This window comes from Oncorhynchus keta, chromosome 15 (genome assembly GCF_023373465.1).
Source record: "Oncorhynchus keta strain PuntledgeMale-10-30-2019 chromosome 15, Oket_V2, whole genome shotgun sequence".
Taxonomy (NCBI): Eukaryota; Metazoa; Chordata; class Actinopteri; order Salmoniformes; family Salmonidae; genus Oncorhynchus; species Oncorhynchus keta.
Genome location: NC_068435.1, coordinates 15,572,794 through 15,593,338, shown reverse-complemented (window position 1 = coordinate 15,593,338; position 20,545 = coordinate 15,572,794). Strand labels below are relative to the sequence as shown.

The 20,545-nt window shown below is 42.4% G+C and overlaps 1 protein-coding gene across 2 annotated transcripts; it reads right to left on the bottom strand.

The window, feature by feature from the left end:
- Window positions 1–3,337: 3,337 nt before the first annotated feature.
- On the bottom strand, window positions 3,338–18,723 carry LOC118394400 (angiopoietin-related protein 4-like). Of its 2 annotated transcripts, none has more exons than XM_052463476.1 (7): window positions 18,070–18,723; window positions 16,950–17,060; window positions 16,755–16,845; window positions 13,803–13,916; window positions 13,560–13,655; window positions 12,801–13,079; window positions 3,338–3,522 (listed from the first exon to the last, which is right to left on the bottom strand). In XM_052463476.1, the coding sequence occupies exons 1-7, from the start codon at window positions 18,589–18,591 to the stop codon at window positions 3,338–3,340; spliced, it is 1,398 nt and encodes a 465-aa protein (XP_052319436.1). In that variant the 5' UTR covers window positions 18,592–18,723. The 2 variants fall into 2 exon arrangements, with proteins under 2 accessions (XP_052319436.1, XP_035643470.1); XM_035787577.2 differs by lacking the exon at window positions 3,338–3,522 and adding an exon at window positions 11,249–12,630 and having other exon boundaries at window positions 18,070–18,722.
- Window positions 18,724–20,545: the final 1,822 nt, after the last annotated feature.

Here is a 20,545-nt window from a genome sequence, read left to right as displayed (position 1 = left end):
TTTTGGATTAGTGGATATAACATTAAAGTTCTGAGGATCTGTTTTAAAGGTACAAATTCAACATATTTTATACAAGGTTTGGCTTGATTTAAATTTGGTTACTGTGAAAAGATAATACTGTCGTTGTAATTTCACCCTCAAAACAACAGTTGATGACTTTTTCAAATCCAATGTATTTTCCACGTAGATTCCATGTCACAATACGTTGAGAACTAAGTTGAAACAAAAGTTGATTAAACCAGTTTGTGTCCACTGGGATGTTAATTTGACTGTTTTTGAGTTGAATACTATGTTAATTTTACCGTTTTTTTTCTTCGAGTTGGCTGCTATGTTCATTTGAATGTTACTCCATTTTGGCCTTTGGCCTACTTCTGAATTGTTTCTCTCGCTGCATCAGTGTGTTTCATAAGAGATCAGACAGTGAAAGTATTTTTCTTTAAACAAGTTTTATTGGCTGGTTCGAGCCAACGAGGGCAGTATTCAACCTCTGGGAGAGCTCTTACCATTCAGAAACCTCCATCAGATGGGTCTTAGCATGTGGAAAATGCTTGGTTTCTTGCGACACAAAACATGTTTGAACTCACCTCATTCTGTTCCATTCAATTAGTCCCAAGGCTGAGCGTTGCTTTAAACAGTGATTAACAGTGAACTCATACCACAGCTTTGGTGAAACACTCTTGCTAACTTTCCACTGCTAGATTCACATGTTCATGTACTTCTTAACTTTTTAAACATTGTTTGGTTTTGTCTCTAGCTGAGAGACTCTAAGACTTTTGAAAAGTATGAGTTATTTAGTTTTTTATAATGGCCTTGTCTTTGTTGGAAGTCTCACTGGGTGAAGCCAGGACTGGGTAGCATCAAGTCAGCAAGTCATCGGCCAACCACCTCTAACAGTGTTTCAGTTCAAGAGGAGAAAATGTGTCAGAATGCTGAGAGTCTTTTTATTTTATTTATTTTTATTTCACCTTTATTTAACCAGGTAGGCTAGTTGAGAACAAGTTCTCATTTGCAACTGCGACCTGGCCAAGATAAAGCATAGCAGTGTGAGCGGACAACACAGAGTTACACATGGAGTAAACAATTAACAAGTCAATAACACAGTAGAAAAAAAAGGGGAGTCTATATACAATGTGTGCAAAAGGCATGAGGAGGTAGGCGAATAATTACAATTTTGCAGATTAACACTGGAGTGATAAATGATCAGATGGTCATGTACAGGTAGAGATATTGGTGTGCAAAAGAGCAGAAAAGTAAATAAATAAAAACAGTATGGGGATGAGGTAGGTGAAAATGGGTGGGCTATTTACCAATAGACTATGTACAGCTGCAGCGATCGGTTAGCTGCTCAGATAGCTGATGTTTGAAGTTGGTGAGGGAGATAAAAGTCTCCAGCTTCAGCGATTTTTGCAGTTCGTTCCAGTCACAGGCAGCAGAGTACTGGAACGAAAGGCGGCCAAATGAGGTGTTGGCTTTAGGGATGTTCAGTGAGATACACCTGCTGGAGCGCGTGCTACGGATGGGTGTTGCCATCGTGACCAGTGAACTGAGATAAGACGGAGCTTTACCTAGCATGGACTTGTAGATGACCTGGAGCCAGTGGGTCTGGCGACGAATATGTAGCGAGGGCCAGCCGACTAGAGCATAAAAGTCGCAGTGGTGGGTGGTATAAGGTGCTTTAGTGACAAAACGGATGGCACTGTGATAGACTGCATCCAGTTTGCTGAGTAGAGTGTTGGAAGCCATTTTGTAGATGACATCGCCGAAGTCGAGGATCGGTAGGATAGTCAGTTTTACTAGGGTAAGCTTGGCGGCGTGAGTGAAGGAGGCTTTGTTGCGGAATAGAAAGCCGACTCTTGATTTGATTTTCGATTGGAGATGTTTGATATGAGTCTGGAAGGAGAGTTTGCAGTCTAGCCAGACACCTAGGTACTTATAGATGTCCACATATTCAAGGTCGGAACCATCCAGGGTGGTGATGCTAGTCGGGCATGCGGGTGCAGGCAGCGATCAGTTGAAAAGCATGCATTTGGTTTTACTAGCGTTTAAGAGCAGTTGGAGGCCACGGAAGGAGTGTTGTATGGCATTGAAGCTCGTTTGGAGGTTAGATAGCACAGTGTCCAATGACGGGCCGAAAGTATATAGAATGGTGTCGTCTGCGTAGAGGTGGATCAGGGAATCGCCCGCAGCAAGAGCAACATCATTGATATATACAGAGAAAAGAGTCGGCCCGAGAATTGAACCCTGTGGCACCCCCATGGAGACTGCCAGAGGACCGGACAGCATGCCCTCCGATTTGACACACTGAACTCTGTCTGCAAAGTAATTGGTGAACCAGGCAAGGTAGTCATCCGAAAAACCGAGGCTACTGAGTCTGCCGATAAGAATATGGTGATTGACAGAGTCGAAAGCCTTGGCAAGGTCGATGAAGACGGCTGCACAGTACTGTCTTTTATCGATGGCAGTTATGATATCGTTTAGTACCTTGAGTGTGGCTGAGGTGCACCCGTGACCGGCTCGGAAACCAGATTGCACAGCGGAGAAGGTACGGTGGGATTCGAGATGGTCAGTGACCTGTTTGTTGACTTGGCTTTCGAAGACCTTAGATAGGCAGGGCAGGATGGATATAGGTCTGTAACAGTTTGGGTCCAGGGTGTCTCCCCCTTTGAAGAGGGGGATGACTGCGGCAGCTTTCCAATCCTTGGGGATCTCAGACGATATGAAAGAGAGGTTGAACAGGCTGGTAATAGGGGTTGCGACAATGGCGGCGGATAGTTTCAGAAATAGAGGGTCCAGATTGTCAAGCCCAGCTGATTTATACGGGTCCAGGTTTTGCAGCTCTTTCAGAACATCTGCTATCTGGATTTGGGTAAAGGAGAACCTGGAGAAGCTTGGGCGAGGAGCTGCGGGGGGGGCGGAGCTGTTGGCCGAGGTTGGAGTAGCCAGGCGGAAGGCATGGCCAGCCGTTGAGAAATGCTTATTGAAGTTTTCGATAATCATGGATTTATCAGTGGTGACAGTGTTACCTAGCCTCAGTGCAGTGGGCAGCTGGGAGGAGGTGCTCTTGTTCTCTATGGACTTCACAGTGTCCCAGAACTTTTTGGAGTTGGAGCTGCAGGATGCAAACGTCTGCCTGAAGAAGCTGGCCTTAGCTTTTCTGACTGACTGCGTGTATTGGTTCCTGACTTCCATGAACAGTTGCATATCACGGGGACTATTCGATGCTATTGCAGTCCGCCACAGGATGTTTTTGTGCTGGTCGAGGGCAGTCAGGTCTGGAGTGAACCAAGGGCTGTATCTGTTCTTAGTTCTGCATTTTTTGAACGGAGCATGCTTTCCTCTATGACTTGTTCTCCATCACAGCGGGGGCGATCATCATGACGGTGGTCTTCAGGGGATAGTAGTGGCCACGCCAGGTCTTCCAGAAGACCCCCTGCTTCCTCTGATGCCTCTGCTTGGGAGGAGGGCTCATGAAGTAGCGTCCGTTCAGGTTGGAACGTCCACAGTTGCTGAACCACCAGCCACCTGGAGAAAGAGAACAAACATCTGGTTAGATTGGCATTGCTGCTACATTCCCAATTTGAGTCACAGAGAGATAAACCTTAGACTAAATAAATCTTAAATCTTAGACTAAATAAATCTTAGATAGAATTCAGCAAAAAACTTTGAACTTTGAAAAAGAGGAGACGTACCAGAGAGGTGTTTGGCACAGCTGATGTCATTGTTCTGGTCATTGTCTTGGCTGTGGATGGAGAAGTGCAGGCCGGAGGCCTCAGTAGCCAGGGTGCCCTCCAGGCTGCTGTTCGAGGTCTCTTGGATATGGAGGGCATAGTGGCTCTCCTCCCCGCTCAGACGGATGGGGTACTGGATGGTCTCAGAATCACCCCTCCAGTCGGAGAACATGACGTTGAGGATGTAGTCTGCATCTTTGGCCACAGCGCGTATCTTCTCAAGACCAAGCCAGAACTCACCTAGAGAGAGAGAGATCAAAATAAAGACAAAAACACAACACGGTTCACAAACTCTTTTGTCCAGACTCCGTACCTCAGATAGTCAGTATCAGTACACGTCATCAAGGTCTGTGTTCTAACAGGGCTTTGGCCTTTCCCCTTCGCTGGCACAAATATCCTAATTTTATATATGACTCATTCAACTAGAACAAGAGCCTCCAGTTTCATATCTCCAAAGCCTTGAACTTCAAACTGTTATGTCGGCCAGCAGCCAACATAGAACTTGTTTGTGAGCTATGGGGCAAAAGTCCTCTCTGCCTCTGACAACTCCACTTGTTTTCTACTGAGGGAATTCACACTTGTGTGTATTGAAGTGGGGGTTTGGTGGGTCCAAGCAGAAGTAGTCAAATATGACTCTTTTTATAATATTGTTCTGTAGGGACATAATTGCATAACATGTTTACCTTCCACTTAATAACTAGGTTAGATGTTCCGGAATCAGGATACATCTCGTTTCCCTATCTGGGTTCCCTATCTGGGTTCCCTATCATTGGCTTCTTCATTGTAGCTGGTTAATTCTGCAACTACGGGAACTTCGATGTCCTCAGGGTCAATTTTGGGGATTTTATTATTATTTTATTTTTTATATGTTAAGTTCACACTACATTCACCCCATATTTTTGTTCAACACCTCTCTATCAAGTATTTTAACTACCTTTCAGATTTTATACCTCGATTTCACTGTTTTGCCCTTGTCCCTGACTCAGACTTATGAGCTTCTACTATGTTTTTCTATGAGAAAACATAATTACACATTATGTAATGTTATCTCCTAGAGAAAGAGTCAATTAAATACAATCCATATCAATATTTATTGTGAGTATGCCCTTTATATAGCTATTTACACAAAATATACCTGTCCTTTGGTAGTGGTGTCATTTCCACCACTGAGGGCACATTTTATTGTTAGTCATTTCCAAACAGGCTACAATTTCTTTAATTTGTGGTAGAATTTTGATTTTTTAAATATATTTGATGTATTTAGTGTAAACCATATGCTAGCTGTAATACTGGCCAAAGCATTCTAAGCAGTCTGTCATTTTTCACCAAAAACAGCAGAAGCGTCATTTCCACCACAGTCATTTCCATCACAAACTTAACTGTGATGGAAATGACAGAACGTGGTGGAAATTACAAAAATCCATTATGTTATTACTTTTTACTTCGTTTTTAAATTTTAATTTAGGCTTATTTAATCATGTAAATGTCTTGAATCTAGAAAATGCTCCAAGGCGTGCACAATTGGAAAACATAAGTAGTATTTTTCTTTGTTTTTAGAAGATGCCACATAAAACATCACAGACATAGAAACAAAATAAATAATGATCCTATACGATACCAGGAACATCTGCAAAAAGACAAGGAGAGATACTGGAAGAAAAAAGAGAAGAGAGAAGTGATATCTCAGTGACACCACCTCAGTCATAAGTGACACCACCTCAGTCACCAGATGACTTGCAGCCAGAACATGAGGCCATCATACCTGCCCCTAACTTACCTGCCCCTGATGCATGCCCTGATACCCCTTCCTCATGGTCTGCAACAGGAATGAAAAGTCGAATACTTGCTGGAAAGAAAAAGGTTGGAAGAGGTCGCTCAAAAACATACATATCTTTGCATGACAAATGTCAAATAAAGCTTAACAGAAAACTGAGAAATACAAAAAAAGGTATGATCAACTGATGAAGAAAATGGAGAGACAAGATTTCCCAAAGACAAAGACAAAACAGAAAATGAAGGGAACTCCAAAGAACTTGAGAAGGGTTTGTTGTTTCAAAATGCCATCATTGCAGAGTTAAAACAAAAGTATAAAAAAAATTGCAGTGCCAAGGACAAACAAGTGGCTTCAAAAATGCTCAGAGGCAACATCCTGAGAAAGTATGGCCTGGTCAAAGCTGCAAACAGAGAATTTGGATTTTCAGCAAAAGCAATGAGGGAAAATGAAAACAGGCCATCTAGTCTTCAATACTCCAGGAAAAACGCAGTGTAACATAATTAGCACAGACACAGAAGAGAAAATCACTAGATTCTATGAACGTGATGTCAACAGTAGAGCAACAACAGGGGAAAAGGACACACTAATGAGGAACAAGAAGAAAAAAGCAGAAGCGCTTGTTGAATGGAACCATTCAGAACCTTTATCAGGATTTTAAGAGGGAATATTCAGAACCTTTATCAGGATTTTAAGAGGGAATATTCAGAACCTTTATCAGGATTTTAAGAGGGAATATTCAGAACCTTTATCAGGATTTTAAGAGGGAATATTCAGAACCTTTATCAGGATTTTAAGAGGGAATATTCAGAACCTTTATCAGGATTTTAAGAGGGAATATTCAGAACCTTTCTCAGGATTTTAAGAGGGAATATTCAGAACCTTTATCAGGATTTTAAGAGGGAATATTCAGAACCTTTATCAGGATGTTAAGAGGGAATATTCAGAACCTTTATCAGGATTTTAAGAGGGAATATTCAGAGATTAAAATGTCCTACTATGACATATTTTAGGGTTGCCAAGCCAACAGTCCAGGATAGGGACACATGCCTCTGCAAAACCCACACCAACCTCCAGTACCTGGTGGACAAACTACAGTATCACAAAGTGATCAGCTGCAGCAACAATGACAACCTTATTGAGTCTTTGTGCTGTGAGAACCTGAAGAAAGAGTGCATGTAGACAGAGTTCTCCCTTTGCCAAGGCAAAGAGCATAAACATCTGACTTTGATACTGGTGTGCAGACATTGTGGTTTGAGTGGAAAAACTAAGCTGAAGAGAGAGAGAAGGAAAAACAAAGATGGAAACATGGAGAAGTTCACTGTACATTTGACAGTATAAGAAAAGGTGTGTGTCACACTGCATATTCTACTGGAGGACTTCTCCAAATGATTGAAAGAGAAGTTGGGGAAACACATGTAAAACATTCCACACCAATACTACAAACTGAGAGAATTAAAAGGCAATCTGCAGAAAGAGGACATCATCGTGCATATTGACTTTGCATAGAACTCAGGGGCGCAACTTTCACTGGGGACGGGGGGACATGTCCCCCTCACATTCTGAAATTGCATTTTAGTCCCCTCCAGTTTTATAATTTGAATGTGATACAAAATTAGGCAACGGTGTGCTTTAGCACAATGCAGACACCTCAGAGCGGTCGGGTAGGCTGTTTAGAGTGTTTATGCGACTGGATAAAAAAATATATAATATTTATTTCCCCCCCCACATCTAAAACCAAAGTTGTGCCACTGAGAAAACTACCTGTGTAAATACACCAGTGAAATCCAGGCAGTTCACTTTAGTGATTCTCACATGCAGGTGACCCTCCACACCTGTGTTGGACATACCACAAATGATACCGTTTCACTTTGCTCACTGAGTTCTTCTATACGGATGACCCCTCTGCAATCTGGGCTCATCTCTCAAAAACACGGGCCTACTTCCTTGAGCTCTGGCCAAATTTGGAATCTTACTTTTTCTTACATTAATTAAATGTTCTTCAATGGTTGTTGTTCAAAATGTTTGCAATAAAATCTTCTTTTAATTTTACATAGATGTCATTTCCACCACACCTTGTCATTTCCACCACACCCATATTTTTAGGTAAATTAGTATATTATGTATAATTTACATTGATTGATTTGTTTTACATCATATGGTTGTTATCATAATCTCACAAAAAGGTTGGGTGGAAATGTCTTATTTTTTTATGATAAATAAAAAATTCAGCTGTCACAAAGGCAAGTTTATACATTCAGGCGTTGTGTTTAATTATTCATTTTAGGAAAATCTTAAAAAGCACTTAAAATAATATTCAATGCAAGTTCATGTACAAATGTATAAGAAATGTGTTATAAAATAATTGTATGATAATTTCATTTTCAACAACAATTGATGTTTAATGATGTGATGGAAATTACATTTGTCTATGGCTGTCTGAGAAAAATGACAAAAATATATAAATTTGATCGCATCCATTATCAGATATTATTTCTAGACAAATCAAAGGCGATCATAATACTGGTAAAATGGTGTTTCAATACATTTTAATTTCTGAAAGCTTCCCGGGCCAAAGTGCCCGAAGTTGCAGAATCACCCAGCTCTCCAGGTCTGTGAATGCTGAATGTTTGCAAATATAGGGGCCTTATTGTGAAATGGGTTTATCAGTAGTTGTAAACCTAAGAAAGATAAAGAGTTAATCTTGTGCCCTAGTCTGACCTGCCCGGAACAAAAGAGAGCTCCTTGCTTAGTAGTAAACATGACCTTTCTCCCAGTTCCCAAGCAGACTTCCCCCTCAGCTGCCTGGTCTACTGATTACATGTGCCTCTCCTCAAATTCCACTACCCCCTCCACTCCTGCCTTCACGTTTTCTCTCCCCTCCTCCTCCCCTCCTGTTTGACATACCTCCCACACTTGCAAAGCAGCCAGTCAGTGATGTAGGAATGCATGGCCACTGCATGCACAAGGAATGCTCAGAGAGTACTATAGGAACAGCAGGCTCATTAAAAAAACACATGTAAAATAGCTGTTTACACATGTGGAGCTTCAATTTCACACATGAAACCATATTTTCACATTTATTAAAGAATAATACGTGTTCACCTCACGTGAATTGCAGTTTCACATGTAACATTTGAGGTTTCACATGTTAAAAATGTTCACATGTGAACATCGGATATGCAATTCCCCATGTGAAAGTGAGATTTTCACGTGAAACTGCAAATTAGATGTTTTTACATATTTTTTTTCACATGAACTTGTAATTCCACATGTGACAATCTAATTTGTCATTTCCATTCTAACAAAACACCACGTGTGAAAATATCACTTTCACATGTAGAATCGCAGATTAAAATGAGGGGTTGAAATAATGTTATTGTCCTCACGTGATTTTTTTTTAACATGTTGCAGTAGAAATGTTTCCAAATGTGGAATTAGGGTGACCACAACACTTGAGTGTGCTGTTTCTGACCAACTCTCTCGCTATCGCTCTCAGAACGATCTTCTTGACCCTAACCAGACAGACTTCAAGACATCCCAACCCGAGCAGTCCGTTCCACTACCTCTGGTCTCTTGGCCCTCCCAACCCTGCGGGAGGGCAGCTCCCGCTCAGCCCAGTCAAAGCTCTTCTTTGTCCTTGCACCTAAATGGTGGAACAAATTTCCCCCAACCTCTTTGAAGAGTACACTGCATGGTATGTACACTATGTACACATGGTAAGCATGTGGACATCCCTTCAAGTTCGTGGATTTGGCTATTTCTGCCACACCCGTTACTGACAGGTGTATAAAATCAAGCACACAGCCATGCAATCTCAATAGACAAGCATTGGCAGCAGAATGGCCCGAACTGAAGAGCTCAGTGACCTTCTCAATAAGCCAGTTCATCAAATGTCTGCCCTGCTAGAGCTGCCCCGGTCAACTATAAGTGCTGCTGTGAAGTGTCTAAGAGCAGCAACGGCTTAGCTGCAAAGTGGTAGGCCACACAAGGTCACAGAACGGGACCGCCGATTGCTGAAGCGCATACAAATTCTGTCCGTCTTTGGTTGCAACACTCACTACCGAATTCCTAACCACCTCTGGAAGCAACGTCAGTACAAGAAGTGTTCGTTGTGAGCTTCATGAAATGGGTTTCAATGGCCGAGCAGCCGCACACAAGTGTAAAATCAACATGCACAATGCCAAGCGTCGGCTGGAGTGGCGTAAAGCTCCCCACCATTGTACTCTGGAGAAGTGGAAACTATTTCTCTGGTATGATGAATCACACTTCATCATCTGGCAGTCCGACGGATAAATCTGGGTTTGGCAGATGCCAGGATAACACTATCTGCCCCTAATGCATAGTGCCAACTGTAAAGTTTGGTGGAGGAGGAATAATGGTCTGGGGCTGTTTTTCATGGTTCGGGCTAGGCCCCTTAGTTCCAGTAAAGGTAAATCTTAACACTACAGCATACAATTACATTCTAGATGATTCTGTGCTTCCAACTTTGTGGCAACAGTTTGTGGAAGGTCCTTACCTGATTCAGCATGACAATGCCCCTGTGCACAAAGCGAGGTCCATACATAAATGGTTTGTAGAAATTGGTGTGGAAGAACTTGACTGGTCTGCACAGAGCCCTGACCTCAACCCCATCGAACACCTTTGGGATGAGTTAGAACGCCGACTGTGAGCCAATCCTAATCGCCCAACATCAATGCCTGACCTCACTAGTGCTCTTGTGGCTGAATGGAAGTAAGTCCCCACAGCAATGTTCCAACTTCTAGTGGAAAGCCTTCCCAGAAGAGTGGAGGCTGTTATAGCAGCAAAGGGAGGACCAAATCCATATTAATGCCCATGATTTTGGAATGAGATGTTTGACTTTTGGCCATGTAGTGTAAATTAAATAACTCTCCTCCTTCTCTGCACCCTCTCAGGGGCTGGGTGTCTCAGGCTCTGCACACTCTTGGATTGGATCCTGCCTGGCACTTCGCTCCTACCAGGTGACGAGGAGAGGATCTGTGTCTGCACCACGTGCTCTCCCTACTTGTGTAGACAGAGCTATGAATGTAACGACTGACCATCCATTATATCACAACTATAGTTGTAACCATGTTTTGAGGCATAATAGTGTTTGTTTACATTTACATTGTTTACTAACGTTGGAATAAAACAAGCTTATATTCTGGGTTCTGATGGGATACGAGCTCATGAGGCATTTGTTATATTCTTCAAGAATCAATGGGTACAAATCATTAATTTATGAGTCCAAAAATTGACGTAGCAACTGCTTATTGCCCCTTGAATAGAGTAACAGTGTTATTATATGGTGCAATCCTTTAGTGTGTGAGCTGCTTTTGTTGCATTAATATCAAGCAAAACTTCTGCAGTCAAGAACTAAATTCTTATAGCAAACTAAAATAATTATATTAAAAGCAAAACACAAACTCAAAAGTAACATATTGCAAAGTCGGTCCCGGGATGGGAGACTAAATTGTAGCTGGAAGTGGTGATAGATAAACATGTGGAAAAAAATGTCACATGGGAATGTATTTTTTCACGAGGGAGTAACACTACATGTGAATCTTCACACATAAAAAAAATATATATATTTATATATTTAATGTGTCCGACAACCACGTGATTTCTTCATGTGGTCTTTTTTTGATACTCAATTCTGGTCATTGGCTCACTTCTGGATTGTGTTTCCAGCTGCATCAGTGTGTTTGATCAGAGATCAGACAGAGAATTGGCTGTTTCATGCCAAATATCAATTTCATCAGTTTATTTTCTCTTAAAAAAACAACAGCAATTTTACACAACTGGAAAACTTGAACTAGACCATATAAATTACAAACAGGTGATAGCAGAAATATATAAAGATTCTTTTCAACTTATAAATAAAGAAGGCACAAAAAACCTCAAGTCATCGACAAGAACACTAGAGAATTTTACAAGTTACAGTCAAGGTTCTGAAGAGACAGTCGACATTCATTCATCATACACTAGACAGAAATAGATGACTCTGGTCATTTTAAGAACAGTCAATGTGACTGAAAGATAAAAAATCTCCACGAGAATACAACAGTGGATCGTGAGCTTACTTTGATTCAAAATAAAACTGCAGGAGAAGTAGGTTTACATGTACAGAAGCTGGAATGGTGTTTGCTCCATAGAATAACTTTAAATTTAGACAATGAAACCACCATTGTTGAAAAATACTTTACACACGTTCTGTCTCATTACATCCTGTAATTCTGTAATTATAGATTACAGTGATTATTTCTTTATATAATGCCTTTGGAAAGCTAATGGCATTACTTTCATGTGGAAAAACAACTAATTGTTTCAGTCACCATTTGGTCCATACAATCAGATTAAGAAACTCTCTAGAGCTGCCCCACTTGTACAACTACAGTGTTCATGCTGACAAAACTTTGCTCTAGCTAGAAATCACTGTTAAAACTCTGGGAGAGCTCTTGCATTCAGAAACCACTGTCAGATAGGTCTTAACGTGGAAAATGCTTGGTTTCTTGCAACACAAAACACATGTTGGAACTCGCCTCATTCTGCTCCATTCATTGATGCAGTCTGAGAGGCCCAAGGTTGCTTTAAACAGTGATTAACAGTGAGCTCATACCACAGCTGTGGTGAAACACTCTTGCTAACTTTCCACTGCTAGATTCACATGTTCATGTACTTTTTAACATCTTAAAGATACATTTATGCATTGTTCGGTTGTGAATCTAGCTGAGAGACTTTAAGACTTTTGAAAAACAGAGAATTGGAAACATGGAGCCCATTCAAGTATGAGTTATTTCATGTTTTTTATAATGGCCTTGTCTTTGTTGGAAGTCTCACTGGGTGAAGCCAGGACTGGGTAGCAACCCAAGTCATCGGCTAACCACCTCTAACAGTGTTTCAGTTCAAGAGGAGAAAATATGTCAGAATGCTGAGCGTCTTTCCTCTATGACTTGTTCTCCATCACAGCGGGGGCGATCATCATGACGGTGGTCTTCAGGGGATAGTAGTGGCCACGCCAGGTCTTCCAGAAGACCCCCTGCTTCCTCTGATGCCTCTGCTTGGGAGGAGGGCTCATGAAGTAGCGGCCGTTCAGGTTGGAACGTCCACAGTTGCTGAACCACCAGCCACCTGGAGAAAGAGAACAAACATCTGGTTAGATTGGCATTGCTGCTACATTCCCAATTTGAGTCATAGAGAGATAAACATTAGACTAAATAAATCTTAAATCGTAGACTAAATAAATCTTAGATAGAATTCAGCAAATAGTTACTTTGAAGTTTGAAAAAGAGGAGACGTACCAGAGAGGTGTTTGGCGCAGTTGGTGTCGCTCTTCTGGTCATTGTCTTGGTCGCGGGTGGAGAAGGGCAGGCCGGAGGCCTCGGTAGCCAGGGCGCTCTCCAGGTTGCCGTTGGAGGTCTCTTGAATGTGGAGGGCGTAGTGGCTCTCCTCCCCGCCGAGACGGATGGGGTACTGGATGCTCTCAGAATCGTCCCTCCAGTCGGAGAACTTAACCTTGAGGATGTAGTCTGTGTCTTTGACCACGGCGCTCATCTTCTCAAGACCAAGCCAGAACTCACCTAGAGAGAGAGAGAGAGATCAAAGGAGTTAAAACCTGATCCGTGGCTATGGTAGCATGTGCAAAGTCTCCATACATGTGTCCAGATATCTCAGTGTCTTCGTTAACTTAAAGGATCTGATCGTAACAGGGCTGGTAATCACTTAATCTAATTTAACAGGAATAGACCATGCGATTTGGTCACTTCTGGCACCTAAAGCCACCAGGGACATTAAAGCTGGAGATTAGAGGGTTGTTTATGCTAAACCTACCATATCAAAATCCATTTGATCCCTCGATCTTGATATCTACAATCCTGTATCAGTGTTAGTATCACTGCTTGTTAATCAAACTGAACCGGGAGGTTTCGGGTCAAGAGCTCTGTGCTGTACTGTTCTATGCTGTGGATGTGGGTGGTACTGTCCGACCCTCGGTGTGACCTCGCTAGCTCCAGAGGAAAGTATTGAGGGAGATGATAAAAGACAACAGAGGATATATTTACCATTCAGACTGCCAAAGCCGCTCTGGTAGGCCTGCCATAGCTGGTCAAAGTCAACTGAGCCATCCTGGCGCCTCTGGATCACGGTCCAGCCACCTTCTGTAGAGAGGAAAGAAAAAGAGCAGTGGGATTAGTCTTTTTTTTACTACTGCCAACTGTCATACATGTACGGATACAATATGTTCATAAACTAAGCTATAGGGTAACCTTATACGGTGAGCCAAAATCCTGGCTAACTCCACTTACCAGTTGTCATTTCGCAGAAGACTTCAAAGGATTGGGAGTTTAATGGCTGAATGGTGTACACTCCGCTGGCCGGCTCGCCTCTCAGAAACAGCTCATGGCAGTCTGAGGCCATCTCTGAAAAAAACAAAGACAAAAACACAACACGGTTCACCAATTGTTCTCCCACACTTCGTATCTCAAGACAGTATCAGTACACATCGTCAAGGCCTGTGTTCTAACAGTGCCTTGGCCTTTCCCCTTCGCTGGCACAAATATTCTATTTATAAATGACTCATTCAACTAGAAAACAAAAACTCTGGTTTCTTATCTTGAGCGCCTTGAACAGCAGCCAACATAGAACTTGTTTGTGAGCTATGGGGCAAAAGTCCTCTCTGCCTCTGACAACTCCACTTGTTTTCTACTGAGGGAATTCACACCTGTGTGTATTGAATCGGGGGTTTGGTGGATCCAAGCAGAAGCAGTCACTTAAGTCAAATATTACTGTTTTTAAAATATTATTTTGTAGGGATGTTTACCTTTCACTTAATAACTAGGTTAGATGTTCAGGAATCAGGATACATCTGGTTTCCCTATCTGGGATCCCTATCATTGGCTTCTTCATTGTAGCTCTCCAGGTCTGTGAATGCTGAATGTTAGCCCATAAAGAGGCCTTATCGTGAAGTGGGTTTATTAGTAATTGTAAACCTAACAAAGCTCAAGAGTTAATGTGCTGTGCCCTAGTCTGACCTGCCCGGAACAAAAGAGAGCTTAGTAGCGATTGGTTGCTGTGCACATGAGGTACAATGAGATAGAGACAGCCAGGCAGCATCAACAAAAGGTATGGGGGGCCCAGTGGCTGTCATGTGCCTGATGAGGCATGAGATGGTGCACACCCTTAATGTTTTCCAGGAAAGAGTTCAAGTTTATTTTATGCCGACTTGATAGATACTGCATACGTTCATCGGCTATGATACTCTTTATCAGCACCAATTGTCTAAATAAATATTTTCATTGAATTGGAGCCAATCAATCGATATTGGTTTTGGTTTGATTGATATTGATTTGACTTGGTTGCTATTGAACAAACATAAGAGCAGACCACAGGACCCCAATGCATCACTCTTCTGGAATAACCCTTTCAGGCCGAAGCATGAACTCTATTGGTTAACGGTACGTGGTTGTGGTCGCGGTTTGCCTTGGGGGTCAGGGTTTCCTCTCAACTTTGGCACACTTCTCATTCATCTACGGCCGGAGAAGCAGGGGTCTACGGGGATGGGGAGAGGGGAAGGAGGGATGGAGGAGGGGAGAAGAGGGACTTTTGACTACTTTGATAGATCTGGGGGAAAGGTTGCACATTCTTGAGGGATGTATCACTGTTTTATGGTGAGAGGGAAAAATGGGAGGGCTGGAAGGAGGGAGCAAGGAGGTATGCAGTCAGTGCCTTCAAAACAACAAAGGATGTATGTACAAAGTTCACCAGACTAAACTAAACCGCCTCCTTTTCCTTGCCTTCTTTCATGACTTTTCTGGCTCTGGGCCAAATGACCTAATCTGAGGAACATACACTCTTAACAAAAAGGGTTCCAAAACGGTTCTTCGGCTGTCCCTATAAAGAAACCTTTAATGTTCCAGGTAGAACTCTTTTGGGTTCTATGTAGAACCCTCTGTGTGAAGGGTTCTACATGGAATTCAAAAGGGTTCTACCTGGAACCAAAAGGGTTCTCCCTAGAACCAAAAAGTGTTCTTCAGAGGGTTCTCCTATGGGGATAGCCGAAGAACCCTTTTAGGTTCTAAATTTGCAAAAACTCCCCCTCCTCCGCCCCAAGCTCCATCAGATGTGTGAGTTATCCATCTGTAATGGGGATGTGACCCTGAGTTAACACTGTCCGAGACAGCTGAACTATCCCCCAATTGGAGTCCAGCCAGATGACTTGTTTCTTTCATAGAATTCCTGAAATCCTGCTGACGTCAGAATTTGCTGTGAGACGACTCATTGTGTTCTGCTGGGTGACTGCATCTCACAATTCTGGGCCTGTGGGTTCACCTTTCACCTACTTTCCTCAGTGGCTATCAGACAGTGGGAAATAGTGTAAAACCCACTATTTAGATAGAACCACAAGTCACGTTGCTTTTGACTGAGAGAGCGATAATTTACTTGTTTTAACAGGCAATATACTGAAATGGTATGTATGATAATGTTACTTTCTTTTTCAATCAACTCTGAGTAGGTCAATCACATATCTGACCAACATCCATAAAGTGACATGGTTCGCATAGGTCACATTCAGAGTTAAATCATGACTCACATATCCTGTATAGGCCTATTGATTAATTCATATCCCTCAATGCTGACTTTTTAGTGAGACCAGACCCCAGCTAGAGCACTAAACAGGAACTTGACATGAGTTAATCATTGTTCCATTGCCAGAAATCCTGGAACTAGTGTCTGAACTTTTCCCTACTTGGCCATGATCAAGCTCCATATAGCCCTGATGAAAGCCCACATTATGAGCTGGCCACAGTAGTACAGTTCAGATGTTAACAGCTGTCTGGTTTGGGTGTAGGTTGAGGACATCATGATCACTTTTACAATTACTGTACTACTGTATTAAGTGTGTAAGCTAATTCCATTGACACTTCCTACTGTGATCTTTTTCTTTATACTGTGAATATATTATATTTACTGTGAACCCAATGAAAACGTTCATTCAGACAAGTAATGTAGTTTTTCAGTCATTGGTAGGAGCATTAATTGGCATGGCCAATCACCTGTTCGTCATTTTTCGCGGGCTTGGGGCAGATAGATACGCGCAGGCAATTATCTGCTAATTACTGTCTAACCTTCACGTCATTTAGAGGGAACTCCAGTTAAACTTAATGTTTTAAGCCTCAAAGCAGATGGCATGGGAGGTCAATATTTGTCTGGGCGTCAATTTAAACAACGGATTTGACATGAAGCTTGGCTTTACTTACCGATGGGTGAGTCGCGCTGCTCAATGCTGCCATTTTGAACGGCCTCTTCTGGTTTACGCCTGAATGCTGGTCTCTCTTTTTTCAGCTGAATCTGAGTGAGCAAGGAAAACGACGTTTTAAATAATTCATAATAGCCTCATGAATTGTTTAAATAATTATACATGGGTCCAGTGATATTCACCGAATGTTTCATACCTGGTGTTGCAGGGTCCTGATGCGCACGTTCTGCTTTTCAAGTTTATCTTGCTGGAGTTGGATTCTGTTGACCAGGTCATCAATACGTTTATTCTGAGATTCCAGCATCCACTGAAAGAAAACAGACAGGTACCCTGTTAGTCTTTCTCCTGTGACATAATTTTAAGTAGCCTAGGTTTCATATAACATAGGAATAGCCCACCACAAAGCCGATATTGTGATCTGTGTTTTTAGACTATAACTATGTGCTTGTACTTTGAATGGGGGCGCATTTCACATAGCCTATCCGAGCACATTCAACAGCTTGTAATTTCCAACCAGGTAGTCTGGTCACATAATAACGAGGGGGTTTCCATCCCACAAAAAAGTAAATGGCAGGTCTTATAGCAGCTCCACGTGATCTTTAAATCAAGAGTGACATTTTCCTCTACTGGGCTATGTTCCAAATATCATGGTTTAAATATAATTCACACATTCTGAAACGAATGCGTGCAGTTCCTTTGTCTGGCAAACGTTTAGCACGTAGTCCACGCACTCCAGCACAATAAACACACCCACTGGCATGCCTTCAGACATTGCTTCAGGCTGAATATCTATAAATCCCTTTGAGTCAATGTAAATAATCCCAGACCAATTTATTGTCCATCAAAGTGCATCTATTGTCCCCCTCCAATTGTTCCTCTGAACATCAGCAAATAGGCCATTTGCCAAACTATTATGCATGACTAATGTAGGAGAAAGTATAATACTAGTAGCCTACTGTATTACGCATTACTTAATGTTAATCAATTAATCTATTTGCTGTGGTGTTTTATGTAAATTAATAGTAAATTAATATGCCAGGCTGCTCACTGCAAAAAGCATTGTATGGTAATGCCTTCATTCAACTGAAGCAATCAGAATTGAAGTGATCAGAAATGAATGGATACAATGGAAACTGCAGAGAAGTAAACTCACAAAGGGGGAGACATGCAGCAGTTAGCTTACAGTCTGTCTTGTTAGTAATCTATTTTTATCTCAAGTCATTTGATTCCCTTCCTTTTCACCAAATGCACAATTGTATCATAGCTTATTTTCCGAACACAATGAATGACCAAATAGTCATGGATTCCCTCCTTACCTGAATGATGCGTGCATCGCTGTAGTTGCCTGTGTTGCCCATGTTCATGTCGGGCAGCCCCTCTCCCTGCAGCATGTCATCCATCTTCTCTTCCAGCTTGTTCATCCTCTCATCCACCCGCTTCCTCTCCTGCTGCATCTCCGCTGTCTTCTCCCTCAGCTCGGCCGTCTCGTTGAGAACCTGGACTTCCCTGTCCTCCAGCCCCCGGGCCTTGGCCTTCAACACCTCGCCCTCCGCCTGCAGCCTCTGGCTCTCCTTGCCCAGGTCCGCTGCAGTGCCGTTGAAGACCTTCAGCTTGGCAGTGATGTCCCTCATCTGGCCCTTGGTTTTGTCCACATGCTCCTTGAGGCCTTGGCCTAGCTGGAGCAGGCCATGGGCAATCACATTCACGTCGTCCCACGCTGCATACTGCATCTTCTTCTCCTTCCCGCTGGTGGCCGAGCCTCCTCTCCTTTCGAAGGGGTTGCCGGTGGCCATCAGAATAACCAGGCAATGAGTCAGGGTTGCTAGTGTTGTCTTCATTGTTGCCTGCTTTCCGTTGTTTGTTCGTTGGCTCAGGTTCTTGGTAGTTTTTTTTGTCAGGTGGTTTGCAGAACCACCCTTCTCTTTCCAGTTTGTTGCCTGAGCTCAAGATCCTACCTCTCTGTGCAGAGCAGTTTGGTTTTATACTTTCAGAGCCCTTCAACTCCAGCTGGCTGGCTGATCTGATTGGCTGGCCGAGCAGAGGGGGGAGAGCTGCTCTCAGGTTTCTCCCCCGCTCAGTTAACTCTTTATGTCAAGCGACGGCGTGAGAGGGGAGCAAGGGATGTAAGTAACAATGAAGCCAATTTCATCACTACCTGTAAAATACAGTAAACAAAGAGATTTCAGTCAAATTATTGCACATTGACATGCACAGCTGTACAATAAGACAGCTTTATGTGCAAACACATCTAACTACTCATAATGTTTCTACTATCACTATACTGTCTCTATCATTCAGTACCCAGAAAAGGGGTTCAGACATGTCAGTGCACTTACATTGACAATCACACCGCTGTATGGTAAAGGATAGATGAACTCACTTTGTGTAATAAACTTGATGACGTAACAAAGAAATGATTGATATCACTTCAAACGAGAGGAAAGCCTATATGCTGATTGATACTTTACACCGGTTACTTTGCTGTTGATAATGTTATTGTTATGGTGTGATAATGCTATGGTGTGACAATGCTATGATAACGTTACGGTGCAATTATGTTGCGATAACGGCACGGTGCGATAATGTTGCGATAATGGCAGGATAATAGCACAGTGGGATAATGTTACGATAATGTTAGTGTGATAATGTTGTGGTGTGATAATGTTATGGTGTGACTTGAACATAATATAAAAATGACAAGTTACCATTACTTTCTATAAAGAGGTTAGGTAGTTATTACAGGTAAAGCTAAGTTTGTTATTTTCCGAAACGCTTAAAAATTTGATTATTTATGTGTATGTAACAGTATAACTTTAGTCTGTCCCCTCGCCCGAACCAGGGACCCTCTGCACACATCAATAACAGTCATCCACGAAGCATCGTTACCCATCACTCCACAAAAGCCGCGGCCCTTGCAGAGCAAGGGGAACCACTACTTCGAGGTCTCAAAGCGAGTGACGTCACCGATTGAAACGCTATTAGCGCGCACCACCGCTAACTAGCTAGCTATTTCACATCGGTTACACTCACCCCTCTTTTGACCTCCTCCTTTTCCGCAGCAACCAGTGATCCGGGTCAACAGCATAAATGTAACAGTATAACTTTAGTCCATCCCCTCGCCCCTACCCGGGCCCGAACCAGGGACCCTCTGCACACATCAACACCAGTCACCCACGAAGCATCGTTACCCATCGCTCCACAAAAGCCGCGGCCCTTGCAGGGCAAGGGGAACCACTACTTCAAAGTCTCAAAGCGAATGACGTCACCGATTGAAACGCTATTAGCGCGCACCACCGCTAACTAGCTAGACATTTCACATCGTTTACATGTATGTACATTGGATGGTGCCCGCATTGATCGTGCCCCCGCTTATAAATATTTTGGCATCTGGATTGACGAAAAGCTATGTTTCAAAAAACAGATTGATGAGTTAGTTTTAAGAATTAAAGAATAAGGATGGGCTTTTATTCAATTTTTGCCTAAACTGACTTACCCAAATCTAACTGTCTGTAGCTCAGGCCTTGAAGCAAGGATATGCATATTCTTGATACCATTTGAAGGGAAACACTGAAGTTTGTGGAAATGTGAAAAGAATGTAGGAGAATATAGCACATTAGATCTGGTAAAAGATAATACAAAGAAAGAAGCAAAAGCTTTTTTGTATTTTTTTGGTACCATCACCTTTGAAATGCAAGAGAAAGGCCATAATGTATTATTCCAGCCCATGTGCAATTTCGATTTTGGCCACTAGATGGCATCAGAGTATGTGCATAGTTTCAGACTTATCCAATG